Source organism: Pongo pygmaeus, chromosome 1 (genome assembly GCF_028885625.2).
Source record: "Pongo pygmaeus isolate AG05252 chromosome 1, NHGRI_mPonPyg2-v2.0_pri, whole genome shotgun sequence".
NCBI classification, from domain to species: domain Eukaryota; kingdom Metazoa; phylum Chordata; class Mammalia; order Primates; family Hominidae; genus Pongo; species Pongo pygmaeus.
The window spans coordinates 205425446-205446180 of record NC_072373.2 but is presented as its reverse complement, the minus strand read 5'-3'; the positions used below and the strand labels follow the sequence as shown (position 1 = coordinate 205446180).

The window sequence follows — 20735 nt, the reverse complement described above, 5'->3', positions numbered from 1 at the left end:
CTTTGGGAGGCTGAGGTGGGCAGATCACTTGAAGTCAGGAGTTTGAGACCAGCCTGGCCAACATCTGTACTAAAAATACAAAAATTAGCTTGGCATGGTGGCGCATGCCTGTAATCCCAGCTACTCAGGAGGCTGAAGCAGGAGAATCACTCGAACCCGGAAGGCTGAGGTTGCAGTGAGCCGAGATCGCACCACTGTACTCCAGCCTGGATGACAGAGTGAGACTCCGGCTCGAAAAAAAAGAGAGAGAGATGAGGAAGTCAGAGGATCCTGGGTGGGCGCTTTATCGGGCACAGCTGCTGCCCCTGATCCCGATTCCCTGATTCCAGGTATATGCACTCAGGGCCTTCCTCCCCAAGCCTCTACACTGTCCCTGAAAGAGGAATTGTGCCTCAGCCAACAAGATGAAATTAGGGCAGCAGTTTCCATGAGCTGTTGACAGAGCTCATGCACCCCAAACTGGTCAGGAAATAACATTTGATTTCAGGCTTCTCCTCCCCCTGCCCCCTCGTCCTCCCACCTCTCCTGGGCTCCAGGCCCATTTCCACCCCTCCATTATCTGGGCTCCCGCTGCAGGGCTGGGTCCCAGCTTGGAGCATCCTCATTGGTATCAGCCTTCACCTCTCACAGTCTGCTCTGCACTAACATCAGCTGCTGGTTTGATAAGCTAATGGGCTCTAAGGTGTTCAGGGGTGATAAGAAGTGGATGTGCTACCCGGGCGCCCATGCCTGGGCCCAGAGGGGAATTGTACATTCTACGGAAAGCCTTCAGGAAAAGTTTATGAAAGCCTCATGACTTGCAGAAAGAAATCTAACCTGGTAGTTCAGCAGCGAGAGATAAGGCAATACTCACCATCGTTGTAACAGCAGGCACGTAGACAGTACCCCACGTTCCAGGCACTGTTCTACGTGACTTACACACTTAGCCCACAACAGCCTCAGGCAGGAGGTACGATTTATTATCCCCATTTTAGAGATGGGGAAAGGGAGGCACAGAGAGGTGCTATAACTAGTCCAAGTCACAGAGCTAGTAAATGGTAGCAGGAGGATTCAAACCCTACCTACCTAGGTTTAACCATTATGCCATCCTGCCTTTCCATACAGCATATATAGCGTAACGGTGATGAACAGTGTGGGTCTCTGAATCAGGTTGTCAGTGTTCAGAGCCTGGCTCTTCCTCTGTGTCCCAGCTTCCTGAGCTTTAAAATTGGGATGAAACAATGCCACCTGCTCAGAGGATTGCCATGAGCGTTGAGCTCGCTGGCTCATGCAAGTCACTTCGCCCAGCATTGGGTACGTAGTGAGTGTTAGTAACTATTACCCCGTGCCGGCCGCTGATTAGCGGTGTGACTTTAGGCAAGACTGCTCTCCCCCAGGCCTGTTGCAAAGAGACCACTTGCAAAGAGTTCGTTTGGATAACAGCACTTTGGCCTTCTGAGTCCATCCCCGTGGGCAGCTGCCTCCTCCGGTCAGCTGCCTCTGTGATTCTGGATCTGCGCCCCCTCCCACTCTTGCCCCTCCCTCTGGCCTGCAGAAACTTCAGCACCAACAGCTCTGAAGGCAGACCCAGCTTCACTCCCCCAGGCTCTAGGGTTGACCTCCACACTGTGCTTCCACTGCTGCCTGGAAAGACCTCTGTAGCCTCAGGCTGCCGCCACCTCCTCGCCCACAGCCTCTACTCTACCGGCGACTCTCACCCCTGCAGCAGCCTGGGAAGAAAAACAGATTTCCCAAAGGGGCAGACCAAAGCCACAGTGTGGAAGGTGTCAGGGTTTGGAGTGTTTACATGTGACTGGGAAAACTCCTCTGTCTTCTAGTAGCCCCTCTCTCTGCCTTTGAGGAGTATGGGGTGGGTATGGGGGACTGAGTGGTAACCACAGCACAGGACCCAGGATAGTCTCCCAGTTTGGTAGCCTTAGGAAAGCTCTGCCTGGTAGGCGATTGTTACAGCAATGGCCCCCAATGAATCACCAACTGCCAAACATGTGAATGAGGTCATCAGAGGCCATCCCACCCCAAACTGCAGATGCATGAATGACCCTGGGTGAAACCAACAGAAGAACTGCCCAGCTGAACCCAGCCCAGTTGTTGCACCACAGAATCATGATCATGAGTAAATTAAAAGGTTGCTATTTTAAGCCACTAAGTTTGGGGTGGCTGTTATGCAGCAATAGGTAATTGATACTCTCTGCTTCCCCTAAGCATATCATAGGCCCCTTAACTTCAAGCCCAGAATGAACATATCATTGTTCATTCATCCTCACAACCTGTCCCTCCCCTTCTGTCTCTCATCTCAGGAACTGACACCTCTCTATGCCAAATCATACATCTGCAGCCAGCCTTAACTCCCCACTCTTTTCATCAAGTACAGCTGATTTTATCTCCTAAATATCTCTAGAATCTCCTCCACTGCCCCTGCCCATCTGGTCTCATCACAGGTCATCCAGACCAGTAGTCATTACAGCAAAGAACACACACCCCAGAAAATGCTCAATACAATCACCAGGGTAGCTGGAAGAAAACAAGCAATTCTAGTTTTATTTTTATTTAAAAAATTAAGAAATTAAAGCTTTTGGGCTAGGCGCGGTGGCTCATGCCTGTAATCCCAGCACTTTGGGAGGCCAAGGCAGGTGGATCACCTGAGGTTGGGAGTTCGAGACCAGCCTGACCAACATGGAGAAACCCCGTCTCTACTAAAAACACAAAATTAGCCGGGCATGGTGGCGCATGCCTGTAATCTCAGCTACTCGGGAGGCTAAGGTAGGAGAATTACTTGAACTTGGGAGGCAGAGGTTGCGGTAAGCCAAGATCGCACCACTGCACTCCCCTGGGCAATAAGAGCAAAACTCTGTCTCAAAAAAAAAAAAAAAAAAGCTTTTGATAATAAAAGCTAATACTCTTTATGTGTGTCAATTCATTTATCCTTTCAACAACTTAATGAAACAAGTACTATCATCCTCTGACAGAAGTTGAAACAGAGACAGAAAGAGGTTGACTAATCTGCCCAAGGTCTCTAAGATACAGAGGCAAGATTTGAATCAGTCTAGCTCCAGGAATTCTCGAACTTTCACGCACAGAAGAATCACCCAGAGGGCTTGTGAAAACACAGATTGCTGGGCCCCAGGCCCAGAGCTTCTGATCAGTAGGTCTGGGCTAGGGCCTGAGAATCTGCATTTCTACTAAATTTCCAGGAGATGCTGAGGCAGCAGGTCTGGGGACCACACTTTGAGAAACATGGATCTAGGCTATTCTATCTCTAAAGGTACTTTGTGAAGTTTTCAATTCTGCAAATATTTAATATTCAGATTCACCCAGAAGCCACCCCTCACTTGCTCAGGATGTCATACAGCCTTGAGTGTCCTAGCTCTGGAAAGTGCCCTAAGGGAATATTGGTCCAATGAGAAGGATTTGATATGCATTTCTCTATATTCTTCGTGTTGCAACTAATGGCAGGGTTTTATGTTTTATTTATTTTTATTTTTATTTTTTTTTGAGATGGAGTCTCGCTCTGTTGCCCAGGCTGGAGTGCAGTGGCGTAATCTCAGCTCACTGAAAGCTCCGCCTCCTGGGTTCACGCCATTCTCCTGCCTCAGCCTCCCGAGTAGCTGGGACTACAGGCACCTGCCACCACACCCGGCTAATTTTTTGTATTTTTAGAGAGATGGGGTTTCATCGTGTTAGCCAGGATGGTCTCCATCTCCAGACCTCGTGATCTGCCTGCCTCGGCCTCCCAAAGTGCTGGGATTACAGGCGTGAGCTACCGCACCCAGCCTTTATGTTTTATTTATATTTTTATATTTGTTATTACATCCTCGCTTCACCTCAAATATTTTTATTTTTTTTGAGACAGGGTCTTGCTCTGTCGCCCATGCTGGAGTGAAGTGGTACAATCCCGTCCCACTGCAGCCTCAAGCTCCTCTCACCTCAGCCTACTGAGTAGCTGGGACTACAGGCATGTGCCACCACACTGGGTTAAATTTAAAGTTTGTTTTTTTTTTTTTTTTTTTTTAGAGATTGGGGGCGGTCTCCCTATGTTTCCCAGGCTGGTCTTGAACTCCTTGGTTTAAGCGGTTCTCCCCACTTGGCCTCCCTAAGTGCTCAGCCAGGGTGTTTTTTTTTTTTTAATTAACTACTACAGAACTTTTAAAGCATATACGAAAACAGAGAGAACAGCACGATGACCCTATGTGCCCATCTCCAAACTCTGATGATTGTCACATGAGACCAATCTTGTTTTTATAATCCTTCTCTACTTTTTCTTTTTTCTGGCATAAAAGCAAACCCCAGATATCATGCCATTTCAATGTGCCTCTCTAACAGATGGAGCCTTAAAAAACAAAAACAAAAAAAAACCCACCATGCTTTTATCATACCTAACAAAATTAACAATAATTCTTGTATATCATAAGATATTCATGCTATATTCAGATTTCCTGATTGTCTCAAAATGTCTTTTTAGAATTGGCAGGTTTGAATGATCTATTATAGTTTACCAGGACTGAATTCAATTAAGTGGATTGACAGATTAAGTTACCTAAGTTTAACTCAACAAACTTTCACAAAATGAAGTAATGGCTTAACCAACTCGTACAGAAAAACACAGATTGGAAGCACAGAAATAATGGCAGTCAAGTGAACAAAAAGGAAAAGGCAGAGTGAAACTTTTCCTTGTACAAGCTATCAGTCACATTCGAGATTTAAAAAATGTCGATCTAATCAGATCTGACAAGTCAATCAAGACAATTTCAAATTATCAAGAAGACTCTGAGGAGTGAATTTTCATCCACTATCATCAACTGTAGCAATGGACCCTGCCTGGAGATTGACACCATTATGATTAGTAATTTGAAAATATTATACATTTCATTTTGATCTCTTTCAATTTTCCTAATTTGTATGTATTTATTATAACATACAAAATATATTAATGTAGTAATACTTAAAGTAATACTTAAAGTGTAACATATAACCATGGTACATGCTCAAAAAATGGCGTGTACACCATCAGAAGGTTGAAGTCCTCGGATCAATACTACACTACAGCCTCCATGCTGGTCTTGTGTCTCAAGCCATGCCCCTTCCCCTGTCCCCAACACCAACCCTGGCATGGCTTCCGCCATGACCCAAACCCAAACTTGTCGCGCTCCTGTTTACTATTCGGACCTCAGACTGAAGCCAAACTCCGTATGCAGCCCAGTGAGTCTACCACCCACTGCTTCCCTGTTTATTTTTTTTTATTAGTATTATTTTTTTCAGACAGAGTCCCACCCTGTCACCCAGGCTGGAGTGCAGCTCAGCAACCTTTGCCTCCTGGGTTCAAGCAATTCTCCTGCCTCAGCTTCCCAAGCAGCTGGGACTACAGGCACGTGCCACCACATCCAGCTAATTTTTGTATTTTTAGTAGAGACAGGGTTTCACCATGTTGGCCAGGCTGGTCTCGAACTCCTGACCTCAGGCGATCTGCCCGCCTTGGCCTCCCAAAGTGTTTGCGATTACAGGCATGAGCCACCACGCCCAGTCCCTGCTGTACTTTGTTTTTTTGTTGTTGTTGTTTTTGTTTGGTTTTTTGAGATGAAGTCTCGCTCTGTCACCCAGGCTGGAGGGTAATGGCCTCCCAAGTAGCTGGGATTACAGACGTGTGCCACCACACCCAGCTAGTTTTTATAATTTTAGTAGAGATGGGGTTTTGCCATGTTGGCCAGGCTGGTCTTGAACTCCTAACCTCAGGTGATTCTCCAGCCTTGGCCTCCCAAAGTGCCGGGATTACAGGCGTGAGCCACCTCGCCTGGCCCTTTGCTTCTCTTTTTAGGCTCCAGGGCAATGCAATGTTAAGCCCAGGCTCAGTCTGCTCTAGTGTGTGCACACGCAATGGCACCCACTGTGCCCTCACTTGGATGACCCTCCTTTGTCCCACAGGTAATTCCTACTGAGCCTTCAAGACCTGGCTGGGCAGTCACCTCCCTCCAGAAGCCTCCCCTGACACCATCGTCTCCCCTGCCTGGGTTGTGGACCCTCCTCTGAGCTTCCGTACAAAATGAGTTTCTCAGGACATTTTGTACCTACATTAGTAGCACGGTGCAGGGGTAAAGAACATGGACCCTAGAGTCAATCTACAGGGCTGGAATAGTGGCTGCTACACCTACTGGGTTATATGACAAATGACTCAACCCCACTGTAAAATGGGGCCATGATGCATAATGGTTAAGTGTAAGGAAACTAAATCCAGGATGGCTAAATTTAAATATGCTGTGCTATTGCTAGCTGAGCGACCTTGGGCAAATTACTCAACATCCATATGCCTAGTTTCCTCATATGAAAAACGAAGATCATAATAGTACCCACCTCACTGGGTTGTTGTGAGGGCTCAATGTAAAGCATTTAGAATAGTGTCTGGTACATAGTAAGTGCTCATAAATATCAGCTCCAATCATCATGTATCTGGATCCCACATTGGATGTCATACATGGTTGAATGAATGGAATGCATTGAATTGTATTGGATTGAAATGAATTAAAGAAAATTGAAATGAATTAAAATTGTGCCAGCTCTTGTTTGTCTGTCACTGAAGGCTCCTCTCTGGGCCAGCCCTTTAAATGGTATAAGGGCTTCCCTCCCTAAGTCCTACTTGTCACTGCCATGGCCCCCAGGATGACTTCTCTTTGCTTCCAGTTAACTAGCCGTTAATATCACCTAGGAACAAGCAAGCACTCAACCAGCCTCAAGCTTCAACTTTGTCTCAGGGACATTCTTCAAGGAGGCCCTGTCCATTATCAACAATCTATCAGCCCACTGAGATGCCTGAAACTAATTTCAATATTTTTTTAAAAAGCAAAGTCACACCATTGTGGACATCTGTCTTATTTACAGTTGTCTCATCACAGTCTGGGAATATTTTTAGCTGAATATAAAATAACCATCATCCTACCCTCCCCTTCAGCCATACCTTCTGGTTCTGGATTTACAGACAGCATGCAGACTTCCCAGCCCCTAAGTGAGAAGAAAGCTGGGGTCGGTGGGGGTGGGGGTGGGGGGTAGCAACAGGCTGAAGCTTCCAAAAGAAAAGTAGTATAGATATGAGCAAGAGAGCTGGGCACAGTGGTTCACACCTGTAATTCCAGCACTTTGGGAGACTGAGGCTGGAGGATCGCTTGTGTCCAGGAGTTTGAGACCAGTCTGGGAAACACAGGGAGACCCACATCTCTACCAAAAAAAAAAAAAAAAAAAAAATAGCCAGGCATGTTGGTGCGCTCCTGTGGTCCCACCTCCTTGGGAGGCTGAGGTGGGAGGATTGCTTGAGCCCAAAAGGTCAAGGCTGCAGTGAACCATGATCATGCCACTGCACTTCAGCCTGGGCAACAGTGTGAGACCCTGTCTCAAAAAGAAATAAGAAATGAGCGAGAGGCCACAAAAAGGAAACAAAAGCCAAAAACCCAACAACATGAAATTGCTTGCATAAGATAGCTGCACTTGTATCCCCTAAATCTATAAAAATATAAATTTTTTTTAAATAAAAAAATTCCTTGCCACTAAGGAGAGAGAAGGGGAAGCAGAGAAGCACAGAATTATGAAGACCATTTGGCAGAGGGAATTTGAGGAACACCAAAGAGGACGCCTCTCACTGCGCTGAAAAATCAAGGCAGGCTTCACGGAAGAGGGAATGCCCAGGCTGCTTCTAAAGGAAAGCTTACATTGTTGGCTGAATTTTGGTGCAATCTACTGAAGAAGACGGGGGAATCTTTTTCCTTGGGATTTTGTAGAAAGGAACATCTGTGCTCCTGTAGAACCACAGGCCTCCCCCGCCCCTGCCCCTGCTATTTGCTCTTGTGACCACTTTTCCAATGAACCCTCACCTTGATAGGACGCCACAAGCCCCTCTTGATCCTCTAAGGAAGCGTTGTAGTAGGTAAAAAAAAAGAAGAGGAGAATGAGAGCTGCTTCCAGTGTTAGGGCCCAGAGGGGCAGGCAGCCCCGGACAGACCGCGGGTACTTAGAGCTCATCCTGTGTCCGTCTCTGTGCAGGGGTTCCACCAGCACCAGGCATCACCCCTCTCTCCAACACCTACTTGAGGGCTTGAGAGAGCGATAAGGGTGACACCCGCCAAAGGCCTTATCTCAGGCTGCAAGGCTGGTTGTGCTGGCCTGTCTATGGAGTTAACACGGAAGCAGAGGGACGATGATGGGGAGGGGAGGAAATGTATGTTTTCCAATATTAAGTCATTCATTCAACAAGTTGCTGTGTTCCTGTTATAGGTTCCTGCTGTGCTCAGTTTGAAAGAGGGCATTCTATTCCTTTGACACCCAAACATAATCCTTCTTTGCTCTCTACTTCAGTCATCTTCACCATATCCTTGTAAGAAAAGCAAGGAACGGATCAATACTCCTATTTTACGAATAAGGAAACTGAAGCTCAGAAGAGGCTTTCTTTTTAAAACCTTACTACATGACAGAGAGGGCACCCAGTGAGCTCTTAACAACAATGTATTGAATGAGAATGAATGAAAGCAAAGAATGGAGCTGAGCCCTGGGGAGGATACAGATAGGAGCCACGTAGAATTGACTCCTCATAGTTACACAGTTGAAATTACTTACATTTGAATTTGTATTTAAATCTATGTGTTTCTAAGCATTTTAAGGGTGGGTGGCAGAAGAGAAAGGAGATGTGGGTTTGGCTCTAGTAAAAACCTGGAGGGGATCCTGATCCAGCCTTAGGGTGAAGTTGCTCTACCTCTGGTCACCTCCTCACAGGGCAGCCCAGGACTCTGCCTGGGGCACTACAGTGCATTTGAGGAAGGCCACCAGCCTCAGCATCTCCATCCCTCAGTGGTGGACAGTCCAGTCCTCTGGCATGAGCTTTAGGGGGCTTGGGACTTAGTTCTAACCCTGCAGCCAACTTCCCCTGTGGCTCCCATCCATGTGCCTGGCAGAAGGTCTGCTACATGGCGTCAAGGAAGGAAGGGAGAGAGAGAGGGATGGAGGGAGGGAGGAAGGGATGAAAGAGGAAGAAAAGAAGGAAGGAATTGGAGTTTCCTTATTTTCTACAGTGGCCCCAGCCACTGGCTACTGAGTGTAAACCGAATGTGTGGAGCCCCAGAGAATAAAGCCAGGGCCAGGAGCTGCAGGGAGGTGGAAAGTGGAAAGTGGATACTTTATTGACCATTACAGTTGTCCACTGAAATACTCATGAGGTAGTGAGCACCCTGTCACTAGAGGAATGCAGAAATGTCTTAAAAACAATTCCTATGTAGATCAGAGGAGATTTTAATCACCCAGTAGAATCCTGTCATTTTGTTTTTAGATGAAGAAACCAAGACCCAGAGAGGTCATACCTAAGGTCATCTAGTCATTTGGCATCAATCACTTTGCTCAGTGCAGCTTTATTTACAGAAGGAAAAAACTGAGACTAACCTCAATGTCCACTAGCAGGGGGTTGGTTAAGAAAACTACAGGACATGAAACTTGCTACCAATAAGAAGGTTCTGAACATATGCAGGAAAAGCAAGAGGAAAATGCTTTCATCAAAACTGACACAGAGGATATACAGTTGAGTGAAAAAGCAAGTTATATAACAGTATGTACAATATATTCCCACTCATAAAATAATATGTTAGCACATGCACAGAAAAAAGTTGGCTGCAAACCACTAAAACATTGGTTAATTTTGCTTTATACATTTTCAGAGCTAACTGTTATTAAGTACTTGCTAGGCACTATTCCAAGCACTTTACATATATGAACTTAGTTCATGACACTGGGATGGGTACTATTAGGCTTATATTACAAATGAGTAAACTGAGGCACAGAAAAACTAAGTGACTTGCTCAAGGTCACAGGGCTAGTAAGTAGCAGAGCCGGGATTTAAACCCAGGCAGCCTAACTTCAGGACCTGGGTGTTTGACCACTTAACTGTAGCCTAGATCAGGGGTCCCCAACCTTTTTGGCACCAGGGACGGGTTTTGTAGACGACAATTTTTCCATGGACTGGGGTGAGGTTGGAGGGATGGTTTGGGGATGAAACTGTTCCACCTCAGATCATCAGGCATTAGTTAGATTCTCCTAAGGAGCACGCAACCTAGATCCCTCTCATGCGCGGTTCCCAATAGGGTTTGTGCCCCTATGAGAATCTAATGCCGCTGCTGATCTGACAGGAGGCGGAGCTCAGGCAGTAGTGTTCGCTGGCCTACCCCTCACGCTGTGCGGTCAGGTTCCTAATAGGCCACAGCCTGGGGGTTGGGGACCCCAGGCCTAGATTACTTCTAAGTCTTCTTCCAATTCTAAAAGTCTAGGAAAGTGAGGTTCTAAACCCTATGCTACCCCAACAGCAATTAAGGGGGAGGGTACCCCAATCCCCAGAGGTCAGAAGTCTCCATTCCTCTCACAATTGCCTCCTGGTTCTGATTTCTGCTCTATTTCTGGCAGTCAGTACTTCTTATAAACTGGTTTTCCTGAGAAGGAACTCCCCTATGCAGTGGGATAAATGGATGTGACCCCTGCTAACCTGGGCCCAGTACAAGATCTTAAACCAGGCAGCCAACTACACCTACCTGCCTGAAGGCACCAGATGTCAGCAAGATGAACACTAAAGATTTCCAGGCAATGCCAACCCCCGGACCTGACGGGCATGTTTACCAGCTGGCAAATAGCGTGGGTGGTGGTTGGTTCCAAGGCACTCCAAATCCCTGTGCGTCCTGATTCTGCCCCAGTAAGGAAGCAGCAGGGACTGACTGCTTGACAAGAGGACCCCACTCCTCGCAGAACAGAAAGGCTTTCATTAAAAAAGGGAGGTATCCCTGCAGTTGGCCTCTCCCGACAGATTTGTGAAAAGCAGAGTTTTTGCTCTTCCTCTCTGACTCTTACAAAAGACCCCATTTTCTGACTCCATTTCCTGATATTCTGTCTTTAAATCTTCAAGGCAGGTCACCTGCTACAGAAAGCACAAGGGATCTAGGATACATAAGTCAAAAACCAAATACAGTAAAATGTTAATTGATTCTAGCTGTGAGATGTATGGCTTTTCACCGTACAAGTCTTTCAACTTTTTTTGGTAGATGTTTGAAATTTTTCATAATAAAATGCTGGGGGAAAAGCGCTCTGTGCACCTGCTGTTCTCTCTGTCTGAAACACTCCTCCTACCAGATACAGATGGCCTCCGACTTACGATGGTTTGACTTAACGCTTTTCAACTTTATGATGGCGCGAAAACAACACACATGCAGTAGAAGCCGCGCTTAGAGTACCCATCCCACCACTCCGTCTTTCAGTTTCCATACAGTACTCAGTACATTACATGAGATATTCAATACTTTATCATAAAATAGGCTTTGTGTTAGATGATTTTGCCCAACTGTAGGCTAATGTAAGTGTTCTAAGCATGTTTAAGGTAGGTGACACTAAGCTATGATGTTCCGTAGGTTAGGTGTATTAAATGCATTTTTGACTTACAATATTTCCTAGTTACCATGGCTTTATCAGGACATAATCCCATCGAAAGTCAAGGAACAACTGTACTGGCTTGCTCCCCACCTCACCTCCCTGGATTTGTACTCCACCATCCCCTTCTCAGGGAAGTTTTCCCTGACTGCCCTATTTTTTTTTTTTTTTTTTTTTTTTTTTGAGATGAAGTTTTGCTCTTGTTGCCCAGGCTGGACTGCAATGGCACAATCTCGGCTCACTGCAACCTCCACCTCCCAGGTTCAAGCGATTCTCCCGCCTCAGCCTCCCAAGTAGCTGGGATTACAGGCACACGATACCACACCCGGCTAGTTTTTGTATTTTTAGTAGAGGCAGGGTTTCACCACGTTGGCCAGGCTGGTCTTGAACTCCTGACCTCATGTGATCCACCCGCCTTGACCTCCCAAAGTGCAGGGATTATAGGTGTGAGCCACTGTGCCCGGCCTCTGACTGCCCTATTTAAAAGGACAGCATCATCTCCCCTTTCTGCTCCCCTTAACAAGGGTTCCTTGTGTTCCCCTTTTAGTTTCCTTCACAGCACTTACTAGCATCTGACGAAGTCTATATTTTTACTTGTGTATTTAGGTTTTTTTTTTTTAGACGGAGTACTCTGTCACCCAAGCTGGAATGCAGTGGCATGATCTCGGCTCATTGCAACTTCTGCCTTTTAGGTTCAAGCGATTCTCCTTCCTCAGCCTCCCAAGTAGCTGGGACTACAGGCATGAGCCACACCTGGCTAATTTTTGCATTTTTAGTAGTGACAGGGTTTCACCATGTTGGCTAGGCTGGTCTCGAACTCCTGACCTCAGGTGATTTGCCCACCTTGGCCTCGCAAAGTACTGGGATTACAGGCATGAGCCACTGAGCCTGCCGTGTATTTGTTTATTATCTGCTTTCCCCTATGAGAGTCTGAGCAACACGAGGACAGGGACTTTTGACTGCTGTGGTTGCTGTTGTATCCTCAGCACCAGGGAAGTCCATAGTAGGTGCTCAATAAATATTTGTAGGCTGAATAACAGCTACTATTTCTGGAATGCCAAGCACGGAACCAATCATTTTGCATATGTTATTTCATCGGATCTTCCTCTCAAGCCTGTGAGTGTAGGCATCATTAAGCTTACAAAAGAGGAAACTGCTGCTCAGAGAGGTGGCGTGAGTACCCAAAGCCACACAGCTAATAAATGGCAGAACTGGGACCTAACCCAGATCCATCTGACACCATGGTTTGTGTTGCTACTTACTTTGCAATTCTGCCTCCCAAGTTACTAAATCGCCCAGTCTCAATTTCCTTATGAGTCAAATAAGATGATGTACTCTGGTCTCCTCACAGGGTTATTACAAATGTGAAAATTTGTCAGCAGGCCTGGCAGCCTGAGTTACAGAAATGAAGCTGAGCAAGTGGTGCTATGACCATGGCATGCTGGTCTGAGCAGCCAGGCTTCCTGCAAGTGTGGTGAATTGAGCCAGGGAGCCCACAGCTTTCATGTGTAATCATGACTTTTCTGTAAAAACCGGACTCCCTGAGAATACCTGCCATGCCCTCCTACCTGAGTCAAGCTCAGTCATGGGCAGTGACCAATGAGGTAGGAGGTCCTCCGGTCCCTCCCTGGAAATGTGTTCACGCCAAGGGTGTGACCTTGCTCTGGGCACGTTTGGCTAAAGTGCAGCTAAGTCAGTCGTTCATTGATTTAACACACATGAGCTTTGGAGTTAGGCAACCTGGTTCAAATTCAGGGTTTGGAATGAGCTGTGTGACCTTGGGTAAAACAGTCAGTGTCTCTGTGCCTGTTTCCTCATCTGGAAAGGCAGAAAATCAGAGTGTCAATCTCACTGGGTTGTTGTGAAGATTCAACGAGGCAGTGCATAAAGTGTCAGATGTGTAGAAAACACTCCATAAATGTTAGCAATTATGATTATCACACAAGCTTGGCAAGTTTACTGTAGAAACCTTTGAAAATACAGATGCATAAAGCTAACATAAAATGTCCATTTCAATCTCTCCAAAAACCAGCAGTATGTTTTGAGTGTATATCCTTTCAGATGTTTTTCTATTCCTGTCGATTTAGGCCTTGTTTTTCTCCCTACAAAAATGGGATTACACAGCACATACTGTTTGGTAACTTGCTATTTTCATGAACTCTATATCATAAGCAGTTTCCAAGCCAGGAAAGTCTTTCTACAACACTGTAACATGGTAGTTAAAGAGCCCAGGCTCTGAAAGCAGACTGCCTGGATTTGAATTCCCAACTCTGTTACTATGTGACCTTAGGCAAGTGCCTTAACTCCTCTGTGCCACAGTGTCCTCATCTGTAATATGGTGCCAGTAATCTCTATCTCATAGGATTGTTGTGAGGATTAAAACAAAATGTATCTGATACTTGGAGTGGTGGCTGCCATAGTTAGTGCTGTGTATAATCATCCTCCATGCCACACTGACTTCCATGGTAAGGATATGTGTTTGGTCAGTCCTCTTCCAAACTAGCCCTGTTCTAAACACTACAGTGAACATCTTCCATTAACATGGTTCTGGCCTGGTGTGGTGGCTCACGCCTGTAACGCCAGCACTTTGGGAGGCCGAGGCAGGTGGATCACCTAAGGTCAGGAGTTTGAGACCAGCCTGGCTAACATGGCAAAACCCCATTTCTACTAAAAACACAAAAATTATCCAGCCGTGGTGGCATGTGCCTGTAGTCTCAGCTACTCTGGAGGCTGAGGCAGGAGAATCACTTGAACCCAGGAGGTGGAGATTGCAGTGAGCTGAGAATGCACCACTGCACTCCAGCCTGGGTGACAGAGCAAGACTCCGTCTCAAAAAAAAAAAAAAAAGGTTTCTCTAGGGGGTACAGGTACATGTGTTAAGAGGTGGCCATCAAAATGTTTGGACTTTTCTGTGATTCTTATAGGGCAGGAACAAAGCTCAAGACAGCTAGGGGGCTTGTGGGGATTGAACGGGCTGACAGAGGTGGGAATACCATTTCCTTATATGTGAAACAGGGTTTAATGATCTGGCCTCTAGAGCTGTTCTGGGCTCAGCTGAAGCCCAAGTGCAAATCCCTTCATCAGGAAGTCCCAGAAGGAGGGACAAGCCTAAATTCCTATGTAGGCCTTGGTCTTTTGAATGAGGGCAAATTACTTCCCTTCCTTGTTTTACTCATTTGTAAAATGGCCACTGCTAATCTCTGCTTCCTGACTGGTGAAGGTGTGGGGAGCTGGGGCCTTCTGGCAGGAGGCCTGCCTCAGGTCAGCCCACTTCTGTGCCCTTAGAATCCCAAAGGGCCATTTCAGGTCTCAGAGGAAAAAGGCTGGCACTTGGCTGGAGCCAAAAGGGCTTGTGCTGGAGTGGGTCATGGAAAAAAGAGCTGGGTCTGGAGGAGTGAAAGAGGAAGAGTATGGAGATGGGCAGTCCTGCTCTGGCCTGTCCTTGGGTCTTGGCAAGAAGGCCATTCCCATCATCTCACCCCAACTCTACCCATCAATAGCTATATACAGGCACCACAGCTTGCTTAGCTTGCGCTTTGAGCTAGATTGCTCTACCACATCTATTACGTGACCTTGTTTCCTCTCAACCTCAGTTTTCTCATTTGTAAAATGGAGCTAGCACGATCTGCTTCTAAACACAGAACTAGAAGCACTACCTCCAGAGGAGATCTTGGTACCGGGTGGGCTGGTGACTCAACCAAGGACACTGGTGAGTTGCCATGTGAATTGGGATTGGAACTTAGACCTCCAGACCTTCAGATTGTTTCTCAGCCATCACCCTGAGATTTTCTCTGCCCTTTCTCTGCTTCCACGTAGTCCTAGAGCTCAACAGTAACTCTCAGCCACACCCTCCATTGCTCCCAGCCACTCCGCACTTTTGCCACAGCATGAGATGCCCTGTCAGGAACCTATTTAATAGTAGGCTAAACAGTGAGCCTCAGAAAGCTGGCATGTGTCCCCAGTGCCTCTCATCTTTTCTTTGGATTACTCATCTAACCATCCCACTTAGTCTCTGGCCCAGGTAATCTGGAACACTGCAGTCATGGGGATGAGGGATATTCAAGTCTGGGGTTCCCATGGAGTCTGGAGCCAGGACTTTACCATGTACCTGTTCCTGCCCTCCCCAATGCCTTTAAGCTTCCATTTTGATTTGGTTCCCACCTGTATCTTCCTCAGTGAACCAATCTGCCTTGGCAGCTGAAGACTTTTTTCTGCTGCTCCACACATAGCATTCTGTTCATATCCTTTCTCAACAATGGGCAGGCCTTGGTGAAACTTTGAGTTCACAGAGTTTGTTTTCTTGGCCACCCAGTGCCACTTGATCAATATACTAAAGTAGAATTAAGGCATGAGAAACAAGTATACTACTAACAGCAGTTACTTTCTGTTACCTACTGCTTGTCTGGCTCTGAAGGCTCATTGTCCTCCAAGCCTTAAAACAAACCTCAGTGGAAACAGACTCTGAGAGATTTAGTAACTTGTCCAAGCTAGTAAGTGGCCAAGCTAGAATTTCAGCCCTAGTCTGAAAAAGCAAGTACTTTGGCCATTTTTCTGAACTGTATCTCTGCAGGGTACAGATTTGATCTCCAAGAAGCTTTTTGCCTAAGTGGATGGATAAGCCTTGCCTAAGAAACCACACACCAGAAGTGGCACTGACAGGGATGCTGTGTTGAGGCAGAGGCAGGAAGGGGGAAAGATTGGTTGCAGTGGATTTAAGGATAGTGAGAAAAACGGTTTGCTTGCCTCGTGTAGCCTGGAAAAGGAGGGTGGGTACCCACTGTGACCAGCTCTGGTTGCCCTTCTAAACAGAACGGGTTTTCTCTTCCAGGCACTGGGAGATCTTTGAAGGTTTGTGAGCAGAAGAAAGTAACACAGAGTCATGATTGAGGACGACGCATTTGGTGTAAAGTTTCTCCCTGGGGTAGATGTTGATTAAGGGAGGGGTGATTACAGGCCAGAGAGAGTTCTGTGTGTCCCAGGACAAAACAAAATGGCATCTACTTCCTGGGAAGTTTTTTTTTTTTTTTTTTTTGAGACAAAGTCTCGCTCTCCTGCCTCACCCTCTGGAGTAGCTGAGACTACAGGTGCCCGCCACCACGCCCGGCAAATTTTTTGTATTTTTAGTAGAGACGGGGTTTCACCATGTTACCCAGGATAATCTCCGATCTCCTGACCTCGTGATCTACCCGCCTCGGCCTCCCAAAGTGCTGGGATTACAGGCGTGAGCCACAGCGCCCAGCCCTTCCTGGGAAGTTTTAAAAATGCACTGGAAGACTAACTGCCCCATTGTCGTTGAGGGATTACACTGGTAAAGCTACTGGATAGGACATTCTGCAGTATTTTCAGAAATATTTATAAAAGCTGCATTAAAACACATAAAAATGCTTACGTTAAAAACAGGATGACTACTATTCTAGTATGACCACTATTCTATTTAATAGCAATAGTAACATTATCATCCATAGGGGAAAATTGGAAAACAAGCAAATACAATAAAATGTCAACTGTATTTGTGTTAATGTGATGAGACCCATGGGTGTTTTTTCCTTTTCGGCCACTTTCCTACATTTTCCCCAGTTTTCTCTAATGATAAACATTCTTTTTATTTCTCTTAAAAAAAAAAAACACCATGCGGCCTTTTCTAAGTGTTATTTTGCCATACGTACGTGGCAGGGGAGTTATGAGGAGTAAATGAGCAAATACACGCAAATTACCCAGCACGGTGCCTGGCATAAAATCGGCGCTCAATGAGTACGAAGCGTGAAGTGTCGCCGGCCCCGCGTCCCCGCCTTGGAGGAGCCCGGACCCGCCGAGCAGGCTCCCGGTCCGGCCCGGCCCGGCCCGGCCCGGCCCTGAGGCCGATGCTTCGCGGTAGTGCCCTCGCGGGTCCTGCGGAGTCGGCGCCCGCGGGGCCCACAGCGCTGCCCAGCCTGTGGACGTGGAGCCCGGACCACACAGCCGCACACGCCCCGGGCATCTCTGCGCTACGTCGCGCGCCCCCACAGCTCCGCCCCGTGACGTACCCGGGGCGGGGCCGCCACCTCCGATTGGCCGGCGGGCTGTCACCACGTCGCGGGAAGCTGGCAGGGTGTGTGTCTGTGTGCGTGTGGGGTTTGCTTTGTCATTCGTACCCCCGGTGCGCGCTGACGCGGCCGGCCTGGCCGAGCTCTCCAGCATCCGCAGAAGAGTCCCCGGCGCTGTTCCTGGGATGCTCCCTTACATAATGACGCGACTGGCTGAAGCGCACGTCAGCGCAGACACCGCACATGCCGCAAACCCGGTCCTTCCGATTTCATACATTGCTAGACGAGAGCCTACAATGCCATGCCGTACGGTATGCTCTAGTAGGGATTACAATACAATGAAACGCAACCCAATAATAATAAAGCATACCTTCGCAACAAGGCGTAATATAGGATGTTATATTTATAGGGCCTATTTATAAGCCTCTATTTAAATCTTTTCTGATAGGCTCAGCCGTGGACCCAGACACCATAATGATTGGCGCATTCTTCCGTCCTTCAAAGAGGCGGGTTCTAGAGTCAGTTTTGCCTCAGCGGGCCCTGGGATTGGCCGACAGCGGTTTACCGGTGGCTTCGATTGGTCTCCCGGGCCGTCCGTCGGAGCTGGGGAGGCGGGGCAGGCGGCTGGCTGGTGCTGGGCGGGCGGGCCCCGGAATTGTCATTTCTTTGTTTCCGAAGGCGGAGGAGGCTCCGAGCCCCCCCCTCCGTGCCACCCCCTCCCCCCCGGGTGCTGGCTCCATGTCTGTGTGACCGGCCCCAGGGGTAGAGTCCAGGCCCGACGCGGGGCGGGCCAGCGGCGGCGGCGGCTGAGGTGAGAGACGGCGGCGGCGGCGGCGGCGCGGGCACCCGGCCCCCCAGCGGGAGGATGAAGCGGCGGAACGCCGACTGCAGTAAGCTCCGCCGCCCCCTAAAGCGGAACCGGATCACCGAGGGCATCTACGGCAGGTGAGCGGCTGCGCCCCCACTCCGCGGGCGCGGGCCCTGCGGTCCCCCTCCAGCTCCGAGGGGCCCGGCCCCGTTATGTAACCCCGAGTAGGCCGCACGCCCGCGCCGGGGGCTCTCCTGAGGAGCGCTGGCCCCGGAGCCGCTGGCCGGCCCGCCGGGGGTCCGCCCCGGGGGCGCGGGGCGTGGCGAGGGCCGGCCCGGCCGGGCGGGCAGGACGCGGCGGGCGCTGGCTGAGGGAGCCGCCGCGCCGCCGTTGGAAGCGCCGGGCCCGCCGGGGGGAGGGGCGGAGAGCCCCCAACCAGCCCGGTGTTCCCCAGCATCCCGGCTGTGCCGCTGGGCCCGGAGGGCCGCTTCCGGGACCCCTGACTGGCCGCCGCTGGCCCCCGAGCCCCCCGGTGGCCTGGGGGTTTGCCGGCCTGAGCCAGGAGGCGCGTGGACCACAGCCCGGGGGGGTGGGGGAGGCTGACAAAGTTGAGAGCCCACTGTGGCCCCTCGTTCCCCCAAGCTGCCAGCAGACTGGCCTGGGGCCATGCTGTCACTTCTTTCACCTTCTACTTCCCATATGGGATCTCAAACTTGGCACCCAGGGCTGAAGCTGATACCCCCAAATCATGCCCTGTGGCCCTGCTCCAGACTCGGAAGGGTCTGATGACCAGTTTTTCAGCAAATATTGTTTTGACAATTCCAAGCAGATAGCTTGCTTTGAACGTTTTTAAAAAGGGATTTTCTCCAAACTCTTTTTTTTTTTTTCATCCGTAAGAAAAGCAGTGTCCCTTTAAATAGAAATTGAATTCAGTCCACCGGTAGAGAAAGACAACAGGTTCATGGGGCAACTTACTATCATAGCTTCCCCAAGTCGATTTGTGTACGACTGGTATTTTCTGATACTTCTCAGAATGTTAATTGTAAATGGTATTTGCCTTGATACAGATTTCGGTGGAGAGGTAATTAGTTTACAAAAGAGAATTCTCAGCATGTGGATATAGGCTTAATTGAGTCTTCATGGTGTTTTACAATTAGCTCCTGTAGCTGTGGGATTTTAAGAAATATGTGAGGTAGCTGATGACACCCAGGTTGTCTTAACATAACTGTACACCTTGCACATGCTCTTGTTTACAGATGTGGAATGATTGCTTTCCACAAGCAGCTGACTGATGTAAACACTGGGGATTTTCTTCAAGTTTAAAAGCATTAAGCAATCAATTAAAGTAAAAATTTCTTGGGTATATTCTTATAAAATCAGCCATAGAGCATAGGAGTATTTCATTCATTCAACAGTTATATATATTATGTGCCAGGAACATTTCTAATCAGTGAAGATAGAGCAGTGAGTAAAACAGACTCGCATCTATGCTGTATCAATCGAACTTGACCACTTTAACTAAAACTGTAAAAGCAAACAATTTTTTCTACACATAGATGGAGGAAAGGTCAATTCACGTTACATACACTATACATTCTTGAATTAAAGAAAGTTTTTCCCCTTTGGCTATTGAAAAATATTTGACCAACTTAACATTAATGGTAACATAAAAATAGGAAAGGGATATTAAACAGAGTTGGTAGACTTAGCACAACTGTGGCATTTGAATAGCTGCTATTTACAGTAACATAAGATGATGTACCTCCATTTATAGCAAGAAGATTGAGAGTCCCATACGTGTTTTCTGCTGTATTTCAATTTCTCTTTGTACTTGAACAAATAGACCCAGTTTACAACCTGCGCCATAATAGCTACTCAGTGTGAATCGATGTGAAGAAGTGAATTCATTGTTTAATGAAGATTTATCATCTTACTGATGGCTTTTGAAATTTGAATTTTCTTACCCTAAAGGTTAATTGTAAATACTCTATGCAAGTTATTCAGAGGTTCATCGGCAAAATTTTAAAAACCGACAGTGCACTAGCCTTAAATCTTCTTACGCTTCTCTGTTTTGCATTCTTTAAGTTAAATGTTAATAAAAGACCTAAATGTATTTCTACCTGTCTTTCCTGGTTGGAGCATCATATATCAAATGAGCGTTTCAACTCACTTATCTGTTTCTTGGTTTATATTATGGAGTATTGGACTGAAGAACAAGATTTTTTTTTTTTTTTTTTTTTTTGCCCAATTCTGTTTTTAAAGAGATTTAGAAAAATTTCCTGTTATTTCTAAAGCAAACAGGATGAGTGGACTGGTTATAAACTAGAACGCTTGAGGATTCATGAATATCAAATTTCTGGTGATCACCAAATATAAGTCTATGCTAAGTTGTTTTTCACACCATCTATTGCCCATTTTGTTTCTCAACAACATCTGGCCAATTTTGGATTCATTAAACAGAGAGCCTTGTTTTTTTT

General features: G+C 47.3%; 2 protein-coding genes across 2 annotated transcripts in view; one reads left to right on the top strand and one right to left on the bottom strand.

The window, feature by feature from the left end:
• The window catches only part of RHCE (Rh blood group CcEe antigens), a 67540-nt gene extending 49554 nt beyond the window's left edge, over window positions 1-17986 (bottom strand). The window contains exon 1 of the mRNA XM_054499854.2: window positions 17142-17986. Coding sequence (XP_054355829.2) covers window positions 17142-17604 — 463 coding nt within the window. The 5' untranslated portion in view covers window positions 17605-17986. The remainder of the gene's footprint in view (window positions 1-17141) is intronic.
• Window positions 17843-20735, top strand: part of MACO1 (macoilin 1) — a 70226-nt gene continuing 67333 nt past the window's right edge. The window contains exon 1 of the mRNA XM_054499841.2: window positions 17843-18395. Within this exon, the coding sequence (XP_054355816.1) occupies window positions 18316-18395 (80 nt within the window). The 5' untranslated portion in view covers window positions 17843-18315. The remainder of the gene's footprint in view (window positions 18396-20735) is intronic.